At 35.2% G+C, this 25,811-nt stretch overlaps 1 protein-coding gene across 18 annotated transcripts in view; it reads left to right on the top strand.

Annotated features, from left to right (window-relative positions):
• sls (sallimus) overlaps window positions 1-25,811 on the top strand; it is a 237,073-nt gene that overhangs the window by 11,210 nt on the left and 200,052 nt on the right. For 14 of the 18 annotated variants that reach the window (XM_076369150.1, XM_076369148.1, XM_076369147.1 and 11 more), the window contains 6 exons: window positions 1,730-2,252; window positions 2,795-2,976; window positions 3,231-3,429; window positions 3,518-3,743; window positions 4,659-4,909; window positions 14,521-14,718. In XM_076369150.1, the coding sequence (XP_076225265.1) occupies window positions 1,730-2,252; window positions 2,795-2,976; window positions 3,231-3,429; window positions 3,518-3,743; window positions 4,659-4,909; window positions 14,521-14,718 (1,579 nt within the window). Of the gene's footprint in view, window positions 1-1,729; window positions 2,253-2,794; window positions 2,977-3,230; window positions 3,430-3,517; window positions 3,744-4,658; window positions 4,910-7,714; window positions 7,841-14,427; window positions 14,719-25,811 lie in introns of those variants that run through there. The other 4 variants (XM_076369145.1, XM_076369152.1, XM_076369151.1 and 1 more) reach the window with 4 other exon arrangements.

Here is a 25,811-nt window from a genome sequence, read left to right as displayed (position 1 = left end):
AATATAAATGGGGTTATATAATATCGGGATAGACCAAGAATATCTATATTATAACAGTATTATCAGGGCTTATATTAATTATGTCTTATTTTAACGGTAATCGTGGCTATTATTTTTGTAACAATGATCATTCATTTTTATGTGATAAATTAATTGTGCCATTCTGTTGAAGTGAATCGTTCCCACAGTTCTTAGTGAGGACGATTTATCTGCAGGCGAACTTCGAATGTCTCTTTATAAATAGGGATGCACAAGCCTCCAGATGTATTGCGTATAATTCCACACGTAAAATACTTTTTGTATCATTTAAGATGTTCTGAATGTTTTACTGCACTCCCATGCAACAAATTTCTGATTGTTAAATTTACCTTGGGTTTAATAGTGTTAAAACGATAAAGTGTACGTTTTTATTGACTTTTTCATATATTGTATTAATTTTTTGAATGATTTTATCATGGTTTCTTCTTCTTTCATTTATGTATGAACAATTACTGAGAAATTTAGAGCACGCTGTAGTAAAACTAATGAAGTGTTCTTCAATGAAAAATAATAATTAATAACAGATATAATACGTAAATAATAATTGAGAAAAAATGTATTAATAAGAATTCGAATTTTAGGGAATTCTGTAGATTTTTTAACAGCTTTAATGATAATTTTTACTTTTCCCGTTTTCTTTGGTAAACTGATCTCGGTACCCAGAAGTTTTGTGATTATGTACACGAAGCTGCGGATATTTTCGATGATGGAATGGGTTGCAGCCGTGTCGAAGACTTCACGGGATTTTATTGTGTGCAGTAAAGATTGAATATGCCGCTCAAACGTAATCCTGTGCAGATTCGGCGTCTCTCGGTTCACCGAAATTAGAACTACGCCCCACATTGGAACCACCATCTGGTCCGCGACGCTTGGTTGCGGCGCTGTCACTATCCATTACGTAACACTTTTGAAATTTGACGTTTTCCGAAAGCGTCTGGCCGCGTTTCAATTTCCCGATCAATGGATCCCCGATCGTTTTCCGCAGCACAGAAATTCGATAGATTTACGGCACACCGACAGTGGCGTTCAGAATTCCTTCTTCTTCAATACACTCAAACACATTCTAACAAAACTTAGTAAAACGAAACAGAAAGCAACGGAAACCTGTTTCCTCAATAAAAAATCTCACTAGATTTAGAATAACATACAAACTTCACAAAAATCAATGTTCTCATTTCTTTAACGTATTATACAAAGTAAAACATACTACCAATACACACAATAATAAATATAACCATATAATATTAAAAAACAAAAGTACAATAATAAACGTACCAATAAGATTTCCTAATACCAAAATAATAATAAAACAAAAGAAATAAAAATTATTTTACAATAACGCAATTATAATAATCCCTAATTACTAAACCACTCTACCACAGTACACTACACCAGACACGTACAATCCTCTTTCCCTCCACCATGAACATTATCCAACTCCATGTCTGTACAACGTCCACCTCGATCACTCTCTTCCTTTGATCGAAAACATTGCTACAGCCATTCAACCTGGTTTACCAATACTCGATCAGAAATCTTGCACACAGTCCCAAAGGAGCCCTCCCAACACCTAACCAACAGCTTTAACCAACGAGCACATCCTTCGCGGAGTGCGCAGACCTCTGGTTCCAGTAGGAAAGCACTATTAATAGTCTGGGAAGTGAAAACGACGGAAATTTATTTTTTCTAGAATGTCTGAGGCGGAGGATGGCCCGGGCAAAGTCAGTAACTTGACAGCGGTGGAGGCGATCTCGGCGAGGCTGGCGGAAGTGACGCGGCTCGCCGAGAAGCTGGACGCTAGACTCTGCGAGGCGGGCGCCAGGACTCGTCCAGTTCCTATGTCGTCGTCCGCCATGTCCTCCGCTTCATCTTTGTTCTCATTGTCATCGTCCACACCGGCTACCACCGCTTCCTCGTCGATTCAACCCACTTCCGCTACCATTTCGTCGATTCCTACGTCCTCTTCGTCTGCAACATCTTCATCCACTGCACAAGTTCAACCGAAATCCACGGTTACTGCTGTGAAAGGAACTGCCTGGAGTTCAACGACTTCAGGGATGCCGACCACGGCACCATTGATCGATGGGGCAGCTGGAAGAGTACCGTCTCCTTTGCTGGAGAGTTCTTTGAAGAAAGCTGTCGAGAGCGAGACTCGGATGGAGACTTGCGAGCAGCTTTCGGGAGATGACAGGAGTGGGCAGGAGAGTGCCGATGTGAGATTTATCATTGGATTGTTGTAATGAGTAGATTTTTGTTACACTGACTATTTTCTAGACGAAGTTTTTGGGGATTCGTTTGCATGTTTTGGGTGGAGAATAGTGTGACTGTTTAGATTTCTAAGGTCGTTGTAGCGTGGATTGGGGTTAATTAGATTATTTTTTTGACAGTAGAGGAATAGGAATGTTTAAACGTTAATAATGAAAAATGATAATTTTTTAATCTTTCTTTTGCGAATGAAAAATTCGGAATGAGAAGTATAATTTATGATATAGTGGAATTGGACGTTTGAACAGCTAGGCTATTTTTGGTGTCAACGTTAGGAGCAATCTGTGGGAATCTTTTTCTAAGAAAGAATGTGCATGGAAATTTAGAATATAGGTTTTGTTATATGAAAGTTCAGGAATGTTTTTGTACTTTTTGTTGTGGAATGATGATGTTGTTCAATAGTTTTGAAAATAAAATTCACATGTTTGGTGGAATTGATACTTACAATTTTAAAACTCAAGGATGCATATTTAACTTATTTTCATTGCAGGATATAGTCGACAAATCTTGCGATGATAGTTTAGCTGACGACTCGAACGTGGAGTGTTATGTGACTGCCACTGACTGTTCGATAACTCCGACGGCTCGTTCAAGAAGCGAATCCTTCGTTACGTCTCCAGAATGCGAAGACCTTGCTGCTCCAGCAACCATGACGACTACGAGCGATACTTGGTATGAAACGGATATAGAAAATATTACGTTGCTATATTTAAGCTGTGGTGATTATTTGATGATTAAATATTTAAGTAAAACGAATTTCAAAATTTGAATATCTGAAAATCTGTAAATCTGAAAGTTTAATTTTTCTATTTGATCTTCCATCCAATGGCAAATCAGAAGACAAAATTCACATAGCAACATGGCATCACGGTTATTTTCATTGGCAATGATTTTTAATACTTTGTTGACTCTTCAAATTTGTGAAGGTGGAACGTGGAAGAACCAAAATTTGGCACAGCCACCGCAACAATGTCGTCGTGCGTCGTTAAGCAAGCCGTCGAGCTTCCAAAAATTTCGGAAGCAGAGAAAAAGGAGACATTAATCGAAATTTCGAAGCCAGAAATCTGCGAGACGTCTGGGGAAAAGAAGGTTGAAAAGGTTGTGTCAATAGAAAGGAGAGCAGATGTACGTAAATTTCCCTGAATATTTGTATACTTCAAGTGTTTCATTAAATATAAATTGTACGATGAATCTTTTCTATTTATTATCGCAGGAGAAATCAGGCAAAATCGTGAAGGAAGTCACAGAGACTACAACTCTGCGCGTATCGCATGACACGCGGCTGGGAGTCGCATCTTACAAAGTGATATCTAATGTTGTGCAAGATCATCGTGAAAACGTTGATGTCAAAGAAATCAAGGATCTCGAGCGCATGGTAACACCAGAAGGCTACAAGAAAACGAACGGTTATCATCACGAAGCGGAGCTAGGTCCAAAAAGTGAGAATCGACGATATTTTATATCTCACACATCTGTTATCGCAGAAGCTAGATTTTCCAGTTACAAACTAGAATGTTCCTACTCTTTCCCATATTCATTACTTCAAACAACACTATCATATAAAATAAATATTAAAACATTAAATAACGCCCATAAGAAGAAAGATATACCTCCATTTTAATAAATCCAAATTCTGACGATTAAATAAATCACCTAAAATTCCCAACAAGTTTTGCCTTCATCTCTAACTGAAAGGAAGGAAAAGTTACTTTCTCTTCAACAAAGCAAACAGTATTTCTTTATTCCTATTAATACTATTATTGTAAATTATTATTAATACATTCCTATATGTTCGTTAACACGTTGAATGCCACGGTAATCCCAAATTCAATTACGGCAATTTCCTCAATGAAACGATGATTATATGAACACATTCCTATATTGTAAATAACGCTACCTAATGCAATGGTATTCAGCAAGATAAACCTGTGACAATAAGAACGAGATTCAATTAAATAATTTAATATTGTAATTCTCATTTCGCATACTTTGCAGCTAAACCCTTTGCACTCGTATGTCATGCTGAAGGTGACAAAACAAATTTATTATACCTTATTTGTGGTACTTTAAAAAGTAAAAGATTTTACACATTTTAAAAGATTATAAAAATTAAATACTATAATAATAAATAAATAAATAAAATAAATATAAAACGTTCAATCCTACCGCTGAAAATTACTTGAATTCCCTAAAAATGAATACAAATTTACATCCGACAACATTGCAAATGAATCGAGTGCAAATGGTTAAAATCGTGCGGCAATCAACGTGTTAGTACTATCTGTAATACCCTTCAATTTCGTAATTATAATTTTCCGGACAATTAAAAATGTGAAGACGAAAAAATTCGACAGGTGAATCGTACAGTCGCAGAGACGAGTTGTCGACGAAGTCGGACGACGTCGAACGCGTGATCAAATTCACGAAAGTCAGCGAGACCAGCGAAGAACAGAAATCGTTCGCAGCATCTGCGGAGGCGACGAAGGACATGACGTTGTCTTTGAAAGAGTACACCAGGCATCACGAGGACAGCGGTATCGAAATGTCGCCCACGAAGAGGGAGGACAGCCTGGAAGGACAAGATTTCCTCGAGAGAGCGAGGAAGGTGAGTCCGATCGGCGGCCCGTCGATGAACGAGTGTTGCTGCAGCTGCAATTGCGGCCACGAGGCTTCTTGCTTCGATCGCTACTCCGCGCAGCAGAGTTTCATCAAGCTTACCGCCGTGAATGATAATCGATGCCGTTTGCCACTGTCTAATGCAAGCTAGCTATGCCTCGTCTCGTGTGATTCGCGTGCATCCATGTGTACCTACAGTAGAACCCACAATAACGTGATTAAAAAATGATTGAAATGTAACTATATTTTTATGAAGTGACTATAAAAGTGAAGAATAGCTGTAATTATATGAAATAAGTATAAAACTGAAAAATGATTATAGTTTTATGAAGTAACTATAGAAGTGAAAGATTACTATAGTTTTATAAAATAAAAATTACTACAGTTCAACGTGAAATCGTTACAACACAGAATTTTTTAATCGCGTTATACGAGATTCTACTGTATTTCAAACGCAACATTTCATTTTTTTAAAAATCATTTTTAATCGTTTGAATGCCACGGGTCTTCGTGAAAATCCGGTCGAAAAGTGCTAAGTAGTTGAGCTTCTTGTTTCAATTCGGAAATTGAATTACGATTTTCTATTTTCTTGTAAAAAATTCTAGATCCGATCGATCCATTTTTCTACTTATAAGCAGGATCGTCGTTTCATGCGTCATTAAAGAATTAAGTGATTTGCAATGCATAATTAGATGATCTTAGTGGAAGCATTATTGTGTCAGTAGATTTTTTATTTTGTAATTAGTATCTGCCAATTAGAAGGTTGGAATAATTAGAAGAATTTGGTGGAAATTTTGTAAATCTTCGATGTTAATTAAAGGTTTCTGATATTAGAAGTTCTCGATGTATTAGTTTCCTTTTCTTCTTTATTGTGGAAGGAATTATTATTATTGTGATCAATGGCAATTGTAATTTTGATTGCTCTATAAGTGGTCTGATTATAAGTGGTGAGTTTAAAAATTGAGTTCATGAAGATAGTGGAATACATTGATAATTTTGTAATAAAGTATTGAATGTCAATGTACAATGAATAATAATGTTTAATGCATGCGATATGTCGTTACTGTTATCGGGTTGAACACGTTGTTACAGAGATTACATATGTGTAACGGTGATAACTGTGATAACTCAGTTAATTTAACACCTTAACCTCTAACTTGAAAATCAAAAGTTATTATTCGTGTTTCGAATGAGAATTCTAATTATCACGTTGTTGTATTTGTAACGTTTTTACAGTGTGCATGGCTTTTTCGTCGAGTTTGTAAATAAAATGTTTGACTTAATAATCGGTGTATTTAACTTAACAATGTTGCTCCTGGCACGAATATTGTCCTGATAGGAAAGTCACGAAAACTTTCAATCGAGGTAATGCAAAGAATAAAATTCTCTCAACAGCGTAAGTAACTAATCAACAAAACCAAATCAATTTTGTAAATTTACTGAATGATAGGTTTAAGAATTAGTAACCAATTTCCTTAAAAAATATTTTATTATTTATATTCTGAGAAATAATTAAGAAGTTTAAATATATATTGGTAAATATATAGTGCCAATGTGATTAGAATTCGCTCAGCAATTTTTCATACTGGAAATAAACCATCGTTAACTTCAAATACTAAACTATAATCATGAAAGAACTGATTTCTAAATTTCTTATCATCAAGAACAATTTTGATTATTAAAAATTCAAATTTTTCACATTAATACTTACTTAAATCTACAAATTAAAACAATTCAAACTAGCTTTCAAGTAAAAGAACAATTCCCAACATTTTTAAAATATCATCGGACCCTAAATTAATTTCATTCTTAACAAATCTTCAATATGTAGGCATCGAAAAATATGTGTATATTTATCATTCCTACTGTGTCAAAAAATAACGTTTCCCTCATCTCAGCATCACGTTCCCACAGTTGAAACTGGAAAAATCAGATACTTCCAGTTTCCATGTAACTCCAGATTCCAAATTTTCCTTTAAAGCTAAAACTACCGAGCAGTAATAGACTTTTCGAAATTCCTCTATAGAAACTCCAACAGCGCATCTACCGAGACTTTAATTGATTTATAATTCAGTTTACGTATTGTCAAATCATTTTCTTTAATAATTTCTCAGAGAATCATCTATTATCGTTTTAATAATTGCAAAAAGTAGGAATGGGCCAATCTAGTAGGCGTAAACAAGAAGATAAAGGTACAGATATGTTTAAAAGAATTACAAATCATACATAATACATAAAGGGACCTCGACGCCTCGAGCGTTCCTGCGAAACGTTAAAAAATAAGTAATCCCTAAAATTTAATGGATCAGCAAGGGGATTATTCTTAAATCTATTGAATTAATAAGATCACCCTCAAAATCATAATTGAAAATAAATTATCCCTAAAGTATAAATTTATACTATTGAGTAATGAATTTTGTTTAAAATTATATGGTTACGAGATAATATTTAAGGGTGGTAGTACCAAGAAACAAATTTAACAATTGACTAGCCAGCATGCCGTCGCCCGGAATCACAAAACGCACCGGTTCCAAAACAAAAGTCGCAAGAGACGCGAATACAGACTCCTATAATAAAAATAAAATATTATAAAAAAATCGCCAAAGACTGCAATAAATACACATTCGCCAAAGTTGTCAAGTATTCGATCACGTTCGAATCCAGCGGGTCACAAATCTCCGTCCGTTTCCGTGCGCGTCCGTTCAGACTCGATATGATTCGCGCAAACTCGACAAGGCACGTCCTCGGCCGAACAAGCCTCGGCGGCATTCGAAACTGGCCGACGGCTCAGTCTCGGGTCGGCTTGCTTCTGCGACCGATCGACCGGTATTGTGACACGATTGTGACATGTGTCACGCGAGTGTTGCTGCTGCTGCGGTATACGTTGTGGTTGTCACTGCTTGAACGTGGGTCGATTTAGGTGATTGTCTGAAAGTAATCCGATTATTCCAACTAAAACAAAAGAAGCAAAATACTTGGAAAAATATTTCCAAAAATTTGTCGGTCTACTCAATTCGAACAGAAACTTCAATTTAACAACAGGCTAATATTTTTCTATAGCAAAGAACAGAAATGTTGAAATATTGAAATTTTTCAATTATATTCATTGTATATTTTATATTCACATATTATATAAGCAATTTCGAAAACACTCCAACAACCATACGCAAAAGCGATACGATTCATTTCCAGCGACCTCAATTTTCATTTCGCCCTTGATTATCTATTGTCTTCTGTACCCTCGAAAATCCATGGAAAAATCTGTTTAATTCGAAAATGATCGATGTTGAATACAGAATTTTAGTTTCACCATGATCAGTGTAGGACTTTCTCTGTTGACTGTTATCGTCGGCCGGCTCGCGCGACGACATGGTGTTTAGTCGTTGAACCCGATTGAAACAGAGAAAAAGGAACGAGAAAAAAGTACGTGCATGCATTAAACGGTCGGGCGTCGCTTGTTAATCGGTTTCTACAAACTGGCCGGCTGGTCGCGAGATAACGTGTAATTAGCTTGACATAATGCGACCGATAACGCCGAATAAATACATTGTTTCGCGGCGATGCCAGCCGAACGCTTCCGCACCGCGGAATCCGCGAGCCTTAAGGCTAGTCCAGACTTGACAGAGCTCGTCTGCGGACTGTCTGCGCGCATTGCTCACCAGCGATCGAAAGATGTCGCCGGGAAATGTGTGCGGACTATCTATAAACAATGTCACGCGCCCACATCGAATGAACTTCTTGCGATGGAATTTCATTTAGCGATTTGCCGAAGAATTTCGTTTTTACCTATTTTACGCGGACGTGTAATTATATTTATTAATTGTTTTGTGTGGAGTAATACATTTCAAAACAATGCAGATGCTTAACATGTTCGCTACCAACGTCACGTATCTGTGACGCCCGTAATCGTGTATTTTACATAAAGAAACTGAGATTGCTCTCATAAATATTTTCATTTAAAGTTATAAGATACGGCATTATATTTAGGAATTCAATGACTCGCTTCAACTTCATTTTTTCAATATTTCATTTTGAAGGTTTCCTGAGTTGAATAGAATATTACAATTGAGAAGTTCGCCAGTGAAACAGATGCTGGTAATTTTGGAAATAATCCAAAAATTTATAATAATGTTTTTGAAAGAAAAATATCTTGACGTGCTTGGTACGTCTTTCCAATGCAAGAGGTTAAACATCGATCGTGTCTCCGAGGTTGCTGTTATGGTTTTAATAATTTTGATTTATTAACTCTTTGCAATCGAGAGTTTTTGTTTTAGTAGAAATATTCAACATTTTCTGATGGGCACATAGATGGTATTTGTTGAAACTAATTATTGAGAAGCATACATAAATTAAGAAACAAAGATGTTTTACTTCAATGTCTTACAGATTAATGTATTATACAATATTTAATTTTGTATGTAAGATTTTATCATTTTGCTATATCATATGAAATGGTGATTGAGAGTCATCTTTCAAGTGCAAAAGGTTAATAATTATTGGGAAGAAGCAAGTTTGTACTTTATACTTTGGGAAGAAAGTCTGGATGAGGTGAGCGATATGTTCATCGCTTCGGATACTGTGTTCGGACTGTGTCTGTTCGATAGCATAGGTCTTTCGATATTTGACACTGAGGATCGTAGTGTAAGTCAAAGATTGTTAGAAATTGAATGATTTTTGTTCTTTTAAAATTGAAGAATTCCGAAGTTATATGAGAAATTGGAGAATTCCAAAATTAAATATAAAATTAAAGATTTCTGAAATGAAATGTAAAGTTATAGAGTTCTAAAATTAAATTTGAAATTACAGAATTCCGAAATTGAATCTAAAATTACAGAATTATAAAATTGAATTTATAATTACAGAATTACAGAATTAAATACAAAATAAAAGAATCCTAAAATTAAATATAAAATAACAGAATTGTAAATTAAATTTAAATTAAATTTAAATTCTAAATCAAATTTAAAACTGAAGATCCTTGACATTCCAAAATTCAATCTTAGTAAAAGACGGCGTTTCGCAATTGAATTAGACTGTACCATTTACCAAAAATGATATCCTTCCTATTTCCAGTTTTAAGGGATATGCATCCCATGACGCACTATGATTCTTAGTGTCACTACAATTCCATGTGTCTTCAAATATCGTCTCTTGTTTCCCACTGCAACGGTAAACGAAATATAGGCGAAAAATTTCTCCAGGTTTCGAAACTCGCGTCTCGTCTGGACTAGCCTCTCGCAGCTTCGGGAATCGGGATTTCGAGTCGATCCGCCATTATTTTTCATGTTTCTTCTTCTTCTTCTGCTTCTTCTTCTTCTTCTTCTTTATTTCTTCTTTTTTTTCGTTTCCTTCACTCCCCCTGTTTCCACGAGATTATCTTCGATCGTGGGTCGCGGTGTGGTGAACCTCCCGTTCGGAGAACGCCACCAGTCAGTCCGGTTTTATCCTCCCATTCGTTCGCCGTGTCGGTGACGTCACCGTACAAAGATACATATAAAGTATAAACACACCGACAACGGGCCGAGCGGAAGGTGTATCCAGATCTCTCTTAATCTGAAATAGTCGTTCCATTGGACGCTGGTAATTAAGCAGCCACTGGGACGGGACCAGATGCTTTCTGGTCTAGCTTTGTTGGAGACGCGACCGATGATACTTACTATCGTTTGATTTCAGTTTTTGTTTTAGATACGATGAGGAGGAATTTCTGTTTGGTGGGAGTTTCAATGATATGTCGGGTTTAACGCTAGAACAACCGAACAGTCAAATTAACATTTTCAGATTTTACTGTAGCAACTTTAAGAATGCAACAATTGAAAATGATTTAAGAATGAAGTATATATTATCTTTTTAACAATTGGGAAAGTATAATTTAGGCCAATTTGAACCATTTGGTAGTACTAGTGTTAATATTAGAACTACCGAGCGATCGGTAGGATCAATACGTGAGTTGCTCGTTTGGCCAAATCGATCAACTCCACTTTTTGAATTTGTTAAGATTTTGTCGTTAAAGCGATTCATTGGCTCTTAACTTCTTTTTTATTTAAAATAAGTTTCCTTATTATTGGGTGTGGCACCACTAAGTAAGAAGAATTCTTTTGGCCATGCAAAACTCACAGTAATAATAAAAATTACTTCGGGGTTATACTATTTTATACATACAAAAATGCAAAAATATGTTCCATAGTGATTATTTAATTTTCTATTTACAGGAAGATTTTGAAAATCGATGTATGGCTATTGCATCACTTTTCTCTACTTTTTGTTCTGCGGAGTTAACCGATTTAGCTAATGAGTGGCTAATGTAATTCTTACAAAATTGTAACGAAACTATAACATTTTTTTTAATCATTTCGGATATTGAACACAGTTAGATATCAATCAGTGCGAAATAGGAAAATTGAAACACCTCATTCACATTCTGACGGGTGTGGTAGTTGTAGCGTTAGCGCGTTTAAATGAGTAGATGATTTTTTCGTTATGTTCGCGATTCCTGTTTGGTTTTGAATTTCTTCAGAAAAATTTTATTTCATGTAGAGGTTACTATGTAGCTTATTGAATATTTATGTGGTATTGTATGTTCATATGTTATTCTTCGTTTTTCTTTATCATTCTCCAATTGTTTGTCTTCGTAAGTTGTTTTATTTACTCTAAATCGTGGTATAAATATTTTCAGTTTAGAAATTGTTGTACATTTTTACTGGTTTATAATTTCATTACATAACTGCAGTGATAAGGAAGAAGTTCTATGAGAAAAGTAAATAAAAATTTTGAAAAAAGCGGACGAAATTCCGAAATAGACGTGGATATTTATGAACTCTTGCCTTGAAAAATACTATTGAACTATATTTAAAGCGCTTATTTTAAAGTGATTTATAAATTCAAACGTAATATGTCTACATAAAATCAAGAATACATTTATATCTTTATTATTGCATAAATTATAGAGGGTGACACTAAGAGATAAAAATATTCTGTTCATGTATTCGAAATGTCTAACTTCTTCCGTGTCTACGTCAACGATTTCTTTCCAGTAACAAGTTTTTTTACGATCTGTGTATACTTTTTCCGTTAGCAAATGACTGGCTTACTTTTTCTGACAGTTACATGTCCACAGGTGTATGAATACATGTAATTACAAGTATCGCGAGACTGAATAATTCCATTCCAAATAGTAATTAAGACAGTATAAAATAATAATATCCGTACGTACTTTAGTGTAATTGATAAAATTGCCACAGTCGTCCAACTAGATTTTCCAATCGAAATTCTAAAACTTAACTACTGCATTCATCAATGTATTTTTTCATGACAACCACAGAAAAAGTATTACTTTAATGTCTATTATATCTTATGAAAAATCCAACAAACAACTTTCAGTATATTTTTAACCTCCTTCAGATCCCCCAAATTTGCCTCTTTTCATTATTTCTACATTTTTATTTAACTTTTAGATTAAATATCATTCATTCCACAAATTTTATATAACTTAACTAAACTAGTTTCTCATTAAAATCTTTTCAATTGTCTTGTCTATCATCTTCTAGATTTTTCCCTCTGAAACTCTTAATAAAAACTTACATCATAAGTTTAAGAAACCATCCTAATTTTCCTCTTTCCTTCACAAATCTTACCCAAAAACCCCATTAGAAAATTCTCTATTATTAATAGACCACTCATCTGGCATTAACTTGTTTTCGATTCACTTATCATCTATTATTTTCTACATTTTGACGTTTGAAAATCTCAATAGGAAATCACATTACAAGTTTCTTCTTTAGTATTCACAAATTTCACTTCTCTTCTCTAACTCGTAATTTAGAGAAACCATTACAAATATCTTCCCCATCATTCGCAAATTTTACACTCCTTCCTTTAAAAATTTTAAAGGAACTTAACGAACCATTCGTCTCGCATTAATAAATTACTCATCTATTCCCATCTCTTCTCCCGTCTCAGCAATCAAACTTACATTTACCTGTTGCGAGGTCTCGTCGACACCAGCTTGCGCTCGAACAGCGTAGCGCACGGAATCCTGATTTAAACGTCTATTTTTATCTCCTCGAACATCTACCATAATTTATTCCGCGATTGCACGTTACTTTGGTCTGGACGGAAAGAATGATCGAGTGAAGAAGAAAAAGATTGGCGAGGCGAGGCGAGGCGGGCGGGCGGAATTTTTCGCTGCGCGGCGAGGAATTGTCGCCGCGTGTCCACGGAATTCGCAGGGTCCGCGCCGTACATTTGGCGTGCCGCCAAAAATAACGTTAATCAGTGGCGTTGGCGCGGCGGTAACTGGAGAACGTCACTTTTGCTTCCCAGAGGGAAGCGAGCGACATCAATTCCGATCCCGGCGAACGTTTCCGCGTGATATGCGCGCTGCGTACCCACGACGAGGCGACGGCACGCGGAACGTTGATCAACGTCGAAGCTAATTCTCCGCGGATAGACAGGAACTATTAAACTTTCATCTATCGGTAGCTAAGAACCTAAGAAGCTCTGTTTTTGGAGCGAGGCCAGTCGAATTCCGTGCTTCACGTGCACGACGGACCTAACGAGTTCCGTGTTTCGGGAAATTCTGTCGGTTCAAGCTTCTTGTTGACCCTATGGCGAGGGAAATGTGAAACGATTTGGGTTGAATTTGCTTCTACGAATGAGGGATTAGGGATTGGAAGCGAATTGGAGATTATGGATTTTGAGGGAATTGGAGATTATGGATATTGAAGAAACTGGAGATTATGAATTGTATGAAAATTGAGAATTAGTAACCCTGTTACGAGATATCTCATCATACTAGATTTCGAAAATAAACAGTTTCACTTCAATACTGTGAGGAATATCCCAATAAACTGAAAATAATCTATTGTTGCAATTTTTAAATGGATTGCATATCGATCATATTAAATGCTCGGTAGACGTAGTGTTAACCCTCTATAGGTTCGTATGATTTTGATGTCACATACCAATATATTGGCGTCTTGTTGATTTATTTCATTTTAAATGGCAAAGTGGCGAATAATATTAAGTAATTAATTAACTTAAACTTTGATACGCTAAGGTATGAAAGTTCAATGTATATGTCACGAAAAAAATGCAGCCTATAGAGGATTAATTTTATGAGAAGTGAAGATTACGAATTTATGATCAGTAAAAAATTATGAACTACATCTGACAATTTGTAATAATTATGAATAAATAAGATAAATTTTTGTGAAGGAAATTATAATGAATTGAGCATTCTGACTTTGTCTCACAGAAACTGTTTGTGATGTTCGTTTATAGTTAGTAAATATTAGCCTCGATAAAGTTTATCCAGTGTAATATTAATATCTTGATTATGCGTATAGTATAGACAACAAAATTTAATATTCCAAAAGAAAATGTTCTACTTCGTATAATCAATAAATATGTTACACAAAAATACAAAAATAAAGATTAACACATTTGAAATTATAGAATTATTCATAATTCTTGTGAACGAGTAATTAGAATAACGAAGGTTTCGCACAGGCGAAACTAAGAGGAGGATAAAGTTGACATCGAGGCAATCGCTAAATCGATTAACACGAATAGTTCGAACGATTCTATTTTCCCGCGACGAAGAAGAGAATTACGAGAATGGTGGACGGCCACGACGCGATGGAAACGACAGAGAACAGTGATGGACCTCGTGAGAAGGAATCACGAGCGGTGATGGAGAGCAACGAGGACGCGCCGCAACAAACCACCACACCGACAACCACCATAAGCACCATCGCTGTGCAGAGCGGTGAAACGCGTCTGGTGATCGCTCTACTTCAAGTAAGGGCCATCGTATCTTATCTTACAATTAGATGACTAATGTATTAATCTCTCGGTGTCTGGAAGTCGGCCACTCTTAATGGATCATCCGTAAAACTTGAACATAGTTCGAAATTTGTCTAAAATAATCAATTCTATTATACAGGTGGTAAAATATTATTAACACGTTAACTGCCACGACCGTCACCGATGACCGGAATTTCAAAATTACAAGAAAATAATTATAACTTACAAGATTATTAATGTCGAATAAGTGTAACGTAAGAATTGTGATACCAAATAATTAATAATTCTTCCTTTTTATTTTTGATGGGAAAAGAATAAGTGATACATAAAACACTGTTGTTTTTTGTAGTATTCAGCGTCTAAGTAAATTATTTTGTTCGAAAAATTAAATTTTGTCAGTGGATATTTTCATAACTAACTAAATAAAGATAAATATTATGATGACAGTTTATACGATTTACATTACTGCTGAAGTAATAAATGCGTATTCGTGGAATACGTATTTATTTTATTTCAATAGCAATGTTAAATAAAGTTTGAAACAGTTTAAATAAGGTATTAAAGAAATGATTTTTAATTGTGTATTAAAAATATGCATGTTATATTATTCATCATGAAAGAAATGCAAGAAAAATATAATCACTTTGGATATTATCCTATATGTTGATCTTTCTTCTGATCATTTTAAACCATCATGTTTTAAAAATTGAAAATCATTTTAAACCTCATTTTATTTTGAAACATTATTAGATGATCGTAACCGTCAAAATATATTACATCTTAACTTCCATGCGAACGAAACCAGTTAAACCACATCGTGCTCGATAATAATGAACGACACTAACAGTTAAGAAAATAGTTAACGGTAAAAGTAATATTGTACCTAGTTTCTCGATTTCACAATTCAGATATGAAATTATGTACTACGACATTTACATTGAATTTTTACGTCTGCCCGATTCTGTGTATATTTGAATAGCTGGTCAGACTCATAAAATCTCTCCTACGCTGGCATTGAAGTCACCGGTGTCTACGAAGCGAAACACAGTTCACACGTGCAACAGCGTTAATATCTTATCCAATGAATGAGTATTGCTCAGAGTTACCAAACTATTTCATATGTTGATGCAACTTTTATTAACTATAAATCTCGTGTGCATATTAAAGATATACATAAATAATTCATAAAATAATCATTTAAAATAGTTTCATATTCCACGACAAATAAAATACTCATTTTCTTCGAAAGATTGACTGCAAGATATTAAAACTATAATTTTATTTAAACAATTCTTACAGTTACAAATTTTATTATGAACAATAAATCCATAATTTTTGCGTTTGGTAAAATTATAAGTATTTTCCGCATATTACCTAATAATATGCATATAACTACTATCAAACAATATAACACAATAAAATATTAAAACCTACTCAACACAACAAAAAGTCCCTAAATACAAAAATTCTCTCAACTTCTAGTAACCGCTGAACATTCCCCAAATCGTCTTTCAATCTCACAAACATTCTTCACCTCGAAGAGCTAACCTCATTCAGCGAATAAATATTTCATTTACTCACTAGGCCAATTATCACCGTACTTTCCTCCACGTCGACGAGAGTGTTCCCGGAGCCGTTAAGTGAATAATTATTACGACAGCCAGTTGATTTGTTCGATCGACCACTTTCCGTCAGATACAGTTGAAAGATGACTTGCTGTGAAGATACGTGGTTCTAGTTTACAGTTTTATAATTTTAATTAGTTGCGTGTAACCGTATTAACGAATAGCAAGTTAGTGGTCGAAAATATCAAGAATTAGGAAACAAGACCAACAGAGAATTGATTGAGAAAAAATGAAAACCGATCGATGAATCGAATTCCTTAAGCTAGTCATCAAGCGATCTCCTAGCAATAGATGCGAACTGCGTGCGATTCGGGTGAACCGCGTCGGATAAAATGTTCGGCCGAGGCGCCGACAATTGACCGGCGTTAGGCTGGCATATATCAGCGTCATACAGCTCGGCGGTCGTCAAAAGAGCATCCAACGGTAAATGATATACGACTTAGGAAGCGCGCGGCGACATTTAATCGTTCCCAACATTCATCAGGTAGGGGCGAGCCGGTCGAAATTCAGCGTGCACGCGCGTTACACGCGACCATAATCTATGGTGTTGGGTATTTCGGGAGCCGGTCGGTCCGAGTCCATAGCTATTTTCGTGTACCTCTCGAAACCGTGAGCGTTTTAGGTAACCATCGAGCAAAACGAGGTCCCCGAAACTCTCCGCGAACGATATATTTAACCGCTACTCGGTTCCTTCCATCTCCATGAACGGACGAACGCGGTCTCCGTTCGTTACCGACCCACGAAAATAATTGGACCCGCGCGACCCCGGACGATTCCTCGACCATTAAGCCCCCTGCACAATGGTGGACATGTTGCGAACACATATGAGATGTCGAAAACATTAGATTGGCATGGGATTAGAAATGTTTTCGGGATTGGGACGGGGTTCTAGAAATTTTGGGATTTTCGAAATTGTTTGGGACTCCGAAAAATTTTGACATCTCTACTGTTGTTTTCGGGCGCGTTTTGACGAATGCGACGATGGTTTCGAACTTTTGATCTTTCAGATCGATGATTTCCAAACTTTGTTACTATACTCTCATTTAAGAAAAATCTAATCTTGGTGCCTTCCACTTTATTTTATAAAATAATAGTAATACAATTTTAAATGGGAAAAATGATGAAAAACGTAATTGATGGGATAATAACTTTTCGCGACCCCCAGTTACTGTTGCAATTATTATTTAGGAAATTACTGTAGTAATGTATTTCTGATTTGTTATGACTATAGGGATTTTGGTAGTTTTCAGATCTCGCAGAATTCTAGTTGCGAGGCATCCATCTAGCTCTAGGTATCGTGAAATCTGCAGCAATTTGCCTCCATAGATTATTGGTTTGTTTGGCGATTTTAGTAGCTTTTGATACTAATTCGTCGACGCTAAATTGTATATGTATGTTGTGATATGTAACATAAAACTTGAAAGTCGACGTATCGCAACGTATTTCAACGTGTGTAGGTGGCTTTAATGTGTTCGCTGCGGACCGACGCACAGTGGTCCAGATCGTATAATTAGGAGGCAAAAAGACTAAAATGGAAGGTGAAGAATACGAGGATTAGTAAATGTTTCGTGTGTAGTATATATGCTATTTAAACGTATGACGAGTTATACAATATTAGATTTAATCAATGATGACGAAAGTGATATTAGTAAGTTACAAATTTTTAAATATAGTCTTGTTATATTATAATCCTACTATAAAATTACTTGAACGCAAAAATTCACCTACTCTTTTATTTCTGATTTTATAATTTCTTCCTTTTAGAAAATTATTAGGTTGGTGCATATGAAAAGTCCGATTTTTCTTACTCGTAAATATTTCTACTGCTGTTACTGTTAAACAGTTTCACTGTCTATTGCCAGAGTAACATTTTGTAAAAAAGTTTTTCCGAATTATGCATAATAACTATTTCTTGAATAGTTTTTTGAAAACATGGATACATTCGCACAAACAACATTAATCCACATTTTCCAAAATGTTCTTTATTTCCTAACTCACTTACGATAATTCATAAACATCAAAATTGCCCAGAGTCCAACCAAAGCAAACAGCAATTTGTAGGATATGCGTTTGTGGGCTTAAGTAATGTTGAAAGACTGTTGGATAGAACCTTTTTATTTCGAGGTTGTCACCTCGAAGGCTACAAAATGAGTGCCGGGAGAATGCCACTGTTTAGTCGAAGGACTACCCTTGTTAGCGTGGCTCTCGGTCTGTTTATTGCACCCTGAGACTCGGGAACGTTTTCCCTTAATCTGTTAACCGTGAAATTTAATTTCAAAAGTCTCTCGCGTGTAATAAAATGAAAAAATGAAGTTTGCATTCGTCAAACACAGAACGAATGAAAAACCAAAGCAAAGTAAAGAAGAATTACATGTTTATCTGAAAAAATGAATAATTGATCATTGAAAGAATCAGTATCATTCCAAGCTTTAAGACGACGCGTATACTCGTTAAACGCAGTTAACTAGTTAAGAAGGCACCGATTGACAAAATTGGTGTGCCAAGTTTAAATTCTCTTACAAACTGAAACAGAGGTTATCATCTCAGTCCAATCTGAAGAAAAAACAATTTGTCCTTGAAGTAACTAAATCTCCGTACTATCCATTACGTTCTATCAAGTGTACCCCTCGTCTTGATCGCGATAAGAACGTCTCAATTACGCGAAGCGGAGACGCGTGTCTCTACGAGCGGTGATCCGTCCCGTGTCGCTTGTCGCCGCGCAATCGGTCTCCAGTGCCGCCATCTTGCAATTTAGTAATTTGTTTCGCGGGAACGATTCGCGTAAGTAAGTGTGTAAGTAGATGTTATCGGTGAAAGCGAGAATCTCTTTCTCCTGCCGGTGATTTAGCGAAGGACAAAGACGAGCGATTACTCGCCGGCGCGGCAAGCGATCTTATCACGGGAAACGTACGATAACAGCCGATATAACTGGTTTTGATGCATTACATCACGGTATTACCGGTTACAGTTACATCACAGCATTATCGGTTACAAGCCGCGCGTCTCGGTAGGCGCGTATATTCATTTGCATCGCCGGCGAATCGTTTCCCCGCGATCCTTGGACCGAAATAATGACTCATTGTTTCAGCGGCGGGGGCACACCGCGCGCCGCGGTACGGAGGGTTGGCAAATTAACCGTACGTCCGCGCGGGCCGTTAATTAACGTCGGTGAAAATTTACAAATTATCGGTTAATTTCGCTTCGGAAAGCGCCAATTAGTCATCGGTGTCTACCGCGTTCTTAAGGACGCTGGTGGGCGTTGCGACTTTTATCGTTCTCCGGAGGAAGCGACAAGGAATGGCTCCTTTATGAATACTGAACGTTCTCGATAAACGAGATTTGGTGTACGATAGAACCCGTTATAATGCGATTAAAATATTTCGTGTTACCGGGTCTCACGTTTACGAATTTCGCGCAAAATTTCTCTTTTGGATACTGGCATAGAAATGGCAAGGTTTTGTGTTGTGATGAGTACACTCGTTGCAAAAAAATGGCAAGATTTTGTGTTACGACGAGTATACTTGTAATTGCTTACTTTTCGTGACACATTTTAGGTATACGCTTTTCAAAGAGGTCGCTAACTGGATAAACTGGTCTTCCATATTTAAACTTTCATAGTTATTTTTCGACGACTTTTTAAATTGTTTTATAGGAGTTCCTACTATAATTTTATTTTGATTTGTGGTTTTATTTTTGAGGAAGTATGGTTTGCGATTTATTTGGAGTTTGGAATTTCATTGGAATGTTTGTGAGGGATGAGAGAAATGGACTGATATGGTAAACCGTTATAAAGTTTTATTTTAATGGTACTAGGTTTATCAAACTGCATTGGAAATTAAAAATACGAATATTATCCCATAGACTGGAGATTAGAAAGGGAATAATATAATACATATAGAAATTTTATAATATGTAACTGTATATTACAAGAACAATGGATTTTTTATAAATATACACGCTGTTTGAATTAATGGTAATAGGAAACTGGCTATTTTATTTTAAATAATGAGGCAAATAAAGCAATAAGCAAAGTATGTGAGTACGAAGTTAATAAATAATTTGATTCGCTAGCAAGTGGTTAAAAAATGGATAATTTATTCATAACGAACCATGGCCACTTGTACCTCCACTTTAAATTCGATTTATTACTTACGATTATATATCTAGACCTGTATAATATACTGGTCTGCAGTGATTATATAAATACAGTCATTTCCTATGCCTTTCTGCAAACAAGTCTCAATTACACCTCTCGTTTCATCGGTTGCGTATATTGGTTAGCACACGTAAGCAACCTTCTCTTGATATACATATATCACTTTATGTGTATAAATTTTATAGAGAAAACAATATTGTTGAATATACAATTAAAGGAAATAATAACAAAACACTAAAATTTTCGTGGAAAGTTAAATTTTTACTTTAGAATCTTTCTTTCGTATCTTAGGGAATGTTATATGAGTTTTACAAATGCACAATTATGTAACAAATTCTCTACATCGTAAATTATATAAAACTTAATGTCCAAACTTTTACGGTTTTATTATTTGGTAATAATAGTACCGGTGTATTACATTAGTCGTAGTAGTAAAACAATAAAATATAGAAACCAACAAATTTTAGATATCAGTATTTAGGAAACGAACATTCGTTTCTAATTGAAAAACAATAAATAATGCATGGTATTGTATATTTCTCCTTCCACATTCTTTTTTAAATATATTCTTCCCTATTAATTCACGCCAGTTAAGTGTAGGCGGTTCATGGCCTAAGGAGAATTTCTCTCCAATCTAAAAAGGAAAATATTCGTTTCCCCACACGATTAATCCTTTAAGTATTAAAAATCGATATATCCTTCACATACTCATAAAATCTACCAAAATTAGTATATCATATTCCCATGAATAGTTTCCTGTTTATTTAATATTCTTTTGTAAAATCGTTTAAACTTATTTTCTACTTTCTTACTAATAAAAGACACCCGACATTTAATAAACATCACACAAAAATGGAATTAAGTTTAACCCCTTGGCTTACGATCGATTTCTCAATTGTGACTAGTACAACAACTTTGTTATTAATAATTTATTGAATAAAAGAAAAAAGTTCTATGCTCATCTTACATCGAAGTTTGCTCTAAAGTATAATAATCGATAACAGAAGAATAATATTTCATTTGAATTCACAAGAAGAGGTTAATATTTATATTCGTTAAATTCTATCTAAAATCTTCACTAGTCTCGCATGTTATTGTAAGACAAGGGGTTAACTCAGAATTAATCGAAATATACATTTTCTTCTATAATCGTCTCACTTAACACTAGGTTTACGGAGCGCGTCGATTTGACGCGTATTGAATTTTAAAAATACTATTTAGTATATGTTTACGTTGACTTCGATTGACGCAACGATACCAGTATATGCATTAATTATTTAGTTTTAAACCTTTAAGTTCTGAAATCCGAATTGTCGGACATGAATTTTTTTAGAAGCAGTAGAATAAACCACATAATAAATGTCCGTGAACCTAGTGTTAAAATCGTCTAGAATTTTTCACAAACAACATGATTCTTAATCCATTGGTGTTCAAAGGATTAATATTCAATTAGCATCGTTCAGATGGATCCGCGAGTCAGAACAATTGCCTGGGTTAGATATAAGGAGAGAGAGAAGCCTGGTCCACCCGGTTCGATCCGAGCAGATCTCTCGTGGCATGGATCTCCCGTACGGTCCCGTGTAATCTAACAAACCGGTATTATACGAGACGGCAGGCGTGATCCTTCCTCCTCGCCTCTGCCTACATCGGTAGGTACCTACGACCTTACGACACTGACTCCTGCCTACGAAGGGGCCCGAAGGGAAAGAGAAAAAATGAAAACATAAGGTGGACGGCCGAAAGATGGGACCCTATGCGGATGGGTACACCATAGGGATCCATTTTAACACATCGCGTGCTGAGCGAATCTCAGAAAAATTTTGTTTGGGGCCGGCACACGAATATTTCTTCGGACAGTTTCTTTTGATGTACAAATTGAAATGGGCCAGGAAGTTGATAGTGAATAAAATTCGTTAGAGTATTTTCGAATATTTTTGGATAGCGAAGATACATGTTTGAGTGATAGGGATTTGTTGGAAATATCATTATTCTTTAAATGGTTATTTTATAAAATATTTCGTAGGTTAAATTCAAATTATTATTTATATATTTTAGTTCTGTTTGATGTGGGGTTTTAGACATTTTTTTTTGCGTTCGATGGTGAGATGAACTGAGCATTGAAAGTATTTACAGATTACACTTTCTACGATTAATATGAATTGATAGTAATTTGTTGAGTTTTAAAATATAAAGTAATTGATTTCGTTTCTTGTAGTAATGACCAAAGATTCTAAATAACTTTTCTGAAAATCTTTTTAACCCAGTTGCATCATATGACGAACTGTACTGGTATCAAGTTTTTTACCATATAAATCATAGGATCATATATAAATCATATAACCATATATAAATCATACAATCATATATCAATCATATACAAATCACATATAGTCATATATAAATCATATAATGAGATAAACATGTTTACTGGTTGCTCTTACATGATTCTTTAAAAATTTTATGAATCTGCTAACGACGTCCCACTACTAAACTATTTAAATAAGATTTTACTGACACCTGTGGGGGTATTTAAACAAGATGCAAATGGGTTAAGAAAGTCAAGGTTTTGTTTGATACATTTCATCAATTCACTGATTAATTTTAAATATTTCATCCTCAAGAATTCAACTCGAGTCTTCCACTTGCGAATCGCGCAAACTTTCTTTATCGCTCAGATCAAACGTGCCCGAGATTGCGACACGTTGACCATAAAAGATCGCCACGAACGCGACCAGAGTATCCCAGAATCGCGGACAGCCTTTCTCGATTTCGCAAAAAAAAGAGAAAAAGGGAGCAGCACGACTTCGCGTGACCTATGTGTGTCAACGGGTACTCGTACGATTTCCGGGTTACTGAGCTTCGACCAGTCGAAACAACTGGTTTTCACCATTAATTTTTAATTTGTTATTTTTAATTAATGAAAATTTCTCTGTTAAATCGTTTTTCAATTAAAATAAAATTAAAAATTACCAGAACAAGGTGTATTGTAGTGAGAAATGAGAATAAGGTGTATTGTAGTTTTCTATTCATTAGAACAAACGCAAGTTTCTTACATCATCAAATTATTCCCATATTCGCTTTTTCTTATCTAAAATTTTATTACATAATATCCTCGATAACATCCCAGTACTATATTAAATTATTAATAGAAATAATTATAATACAGTATTTAATTACAAATTAAATAAAATATATTTTTCACTTCTAAACCTACTTAATTTGTATCATTACAAATTAAGTTAAATATATTTTTCAGTGCTAAGTTAATATCAGTAGTGATCGTGCCACGTGATGTATATTTTCAAAAATGCGGCATTTTCAATCGAATTCGTCGACACGATGGTGCCCGCAGGCTCGTCCCAATTTCGGTATGCCGAATATGGCGGTCGGCAGCAAGCCGCGCGAGCTCGTTGCCCGCGCCGATACACGCGTGCAATCTTTCGCAGAAACTCACTTTCACTCTGTTCTGGCCCGGAATCCGTTTTCATTGTCATCGGCCCGCGCAGGAACGTTCCCATATTTTTCGGGCCTGTCGCGCCGACACCGAAAAATTACGGAGTTCAAGGTTAACGATTTTTTCAGGTGCCGTTCTGACGCCATCCGCAACTCGCCGGTGTCTTTTGTCGCGACGCGCGAAGACGTCACGTGCATTCTGTCCTAATCATTTTATATACACTGCTGGTGAAAAGTTTGGTATCACTTGATATGTAACGTCACAAATTAGAAATTATATATCTTATAAACATATAAAATAAAATATCAAACATTATATACCTTATAAATATACAAAGTAAAATAACACAAATGATATACCTTTATATTTGATTAATACACATAAGTCCATGTTTCTTTATCATACACAAAAAAGTTCTCCAATAAAAGTTATTTACAAAAGATGGAAGTTCTTTTTTTAATTATTGGTCCCAAACTTTTGACTGACAGTGTATGTCTACAAATCGATTTTTGTTTAAAGACAGATTTTGCCTTTCAGCATTGTTTAAACATATTTAAATGTTCGTAATGTCATTAAAACTTACATCATTGTATTCAGGAAGGTTCATAGAATAATGCTGTGTAAGAAAAGTGTGAAAACTTTTCATAATTGAGACACAACAAACTTTTAAAGTTAAATACCATCAAGATCATCCATGAAGTCTTCTGTACCAAAAAAAAGTTAAATTTTGTAGATCAGTATTATTATGTCTGATATTATCAAGACAAAGTGACTTCATTGTCCGAATATCTTCAAATTTTAATGTTAAAATATTTAAGTTTCTATAATCCAAATGGATTTTTTTATTATAAAAGAATCGTTTACAATAGAAAGTAACTCTATTTTTCGAATATTTTCAAATTTTAATGCGGAAACACTTAAATTTCTATAATTTGAAGTAATTTTGGTTTTTCATCCTGGAAATTGCATCGACAATATCTACTTCTTTACTTAATTCAATTATAATTTAATATGACACATAATGTTATGAATAATTATAAGAAACGAGTAAAATACGTAGCTTTCGTAATGAAATTGAAAGGGTTAAATGATGCTTCGTATACGTAATTTAATCAGATTTCCCTGCGATTTATTTCGTACAGTTTAATTACTTTGGGAAATGAATGGCTTAATTAAACGTGTCTAATAATTATTCAGCGCGAAATGCAATTATAGATGTTACCCGATAAAATCCTGGATGAGTTGAAGCGAGTGCACAAGTAATTAGTAGCGGCATATTTTAATAAATTATAATTATATCTTATTAAAAATGTTAGCATTTCTTACCTATTCCGACAAATTACACTATAAAATGCATTTTAATTTTTCTTCTTGAAATAAAAGGAGAAAAGGGTTAAAACAGAAGCAAATGAAATTTGAAATAATCGAAAAATAAAGAGATAAATAATCGAAAATTGAAAACCACTTATTTTCCTAATTATCGCTCGCAATATGAATCAATGAAATGAATCGCCGTAACTAGAAAAGCCCCTGAGCTATGCAACGGTGTAAAGTGTTTCCCGGCGGGCTCACCGCAGAATTTTTTCGGCCGGTTTTTCACGCGATTCGAGCAGCGATATTAAAACTAGTTTTCGCGATAGTATCTCCGAGCGGTATCTGGATCGGGCGGCTCGTCGTGTCCGCCGGCATGCCAACGCCTTTAAGAGAAATTGCGGTGGTTTGTTTGAAGAGTTCGTGCCCGGCTTGAGTGCACGGCTTCCTGTATCTTTATGCAAACTCCTACTTTTTTTTTGTATACTGAACATTGCCAGGTAATCGAGAAAGTAATTAATTAATATAATTTTAAGATATT

This window comes from Nomia melanderi, chromosome 7, assembly GCF_051020985.1.
Source record: "Nomia melanderi isolate GNS246 chromosome 7, iyNomMela1, whole genome shotgun sequence".
Taxonomy (NCBI): domain Eukaryota; kingdom Metazoa; phylum Arthropoda; class Insecta; order Hymenoptera; family Halictidae; genus Nomia; species Nomia melanderi.
This window is presented reverse-complemented; position numbering and strand designations above follow the sequence as displayed.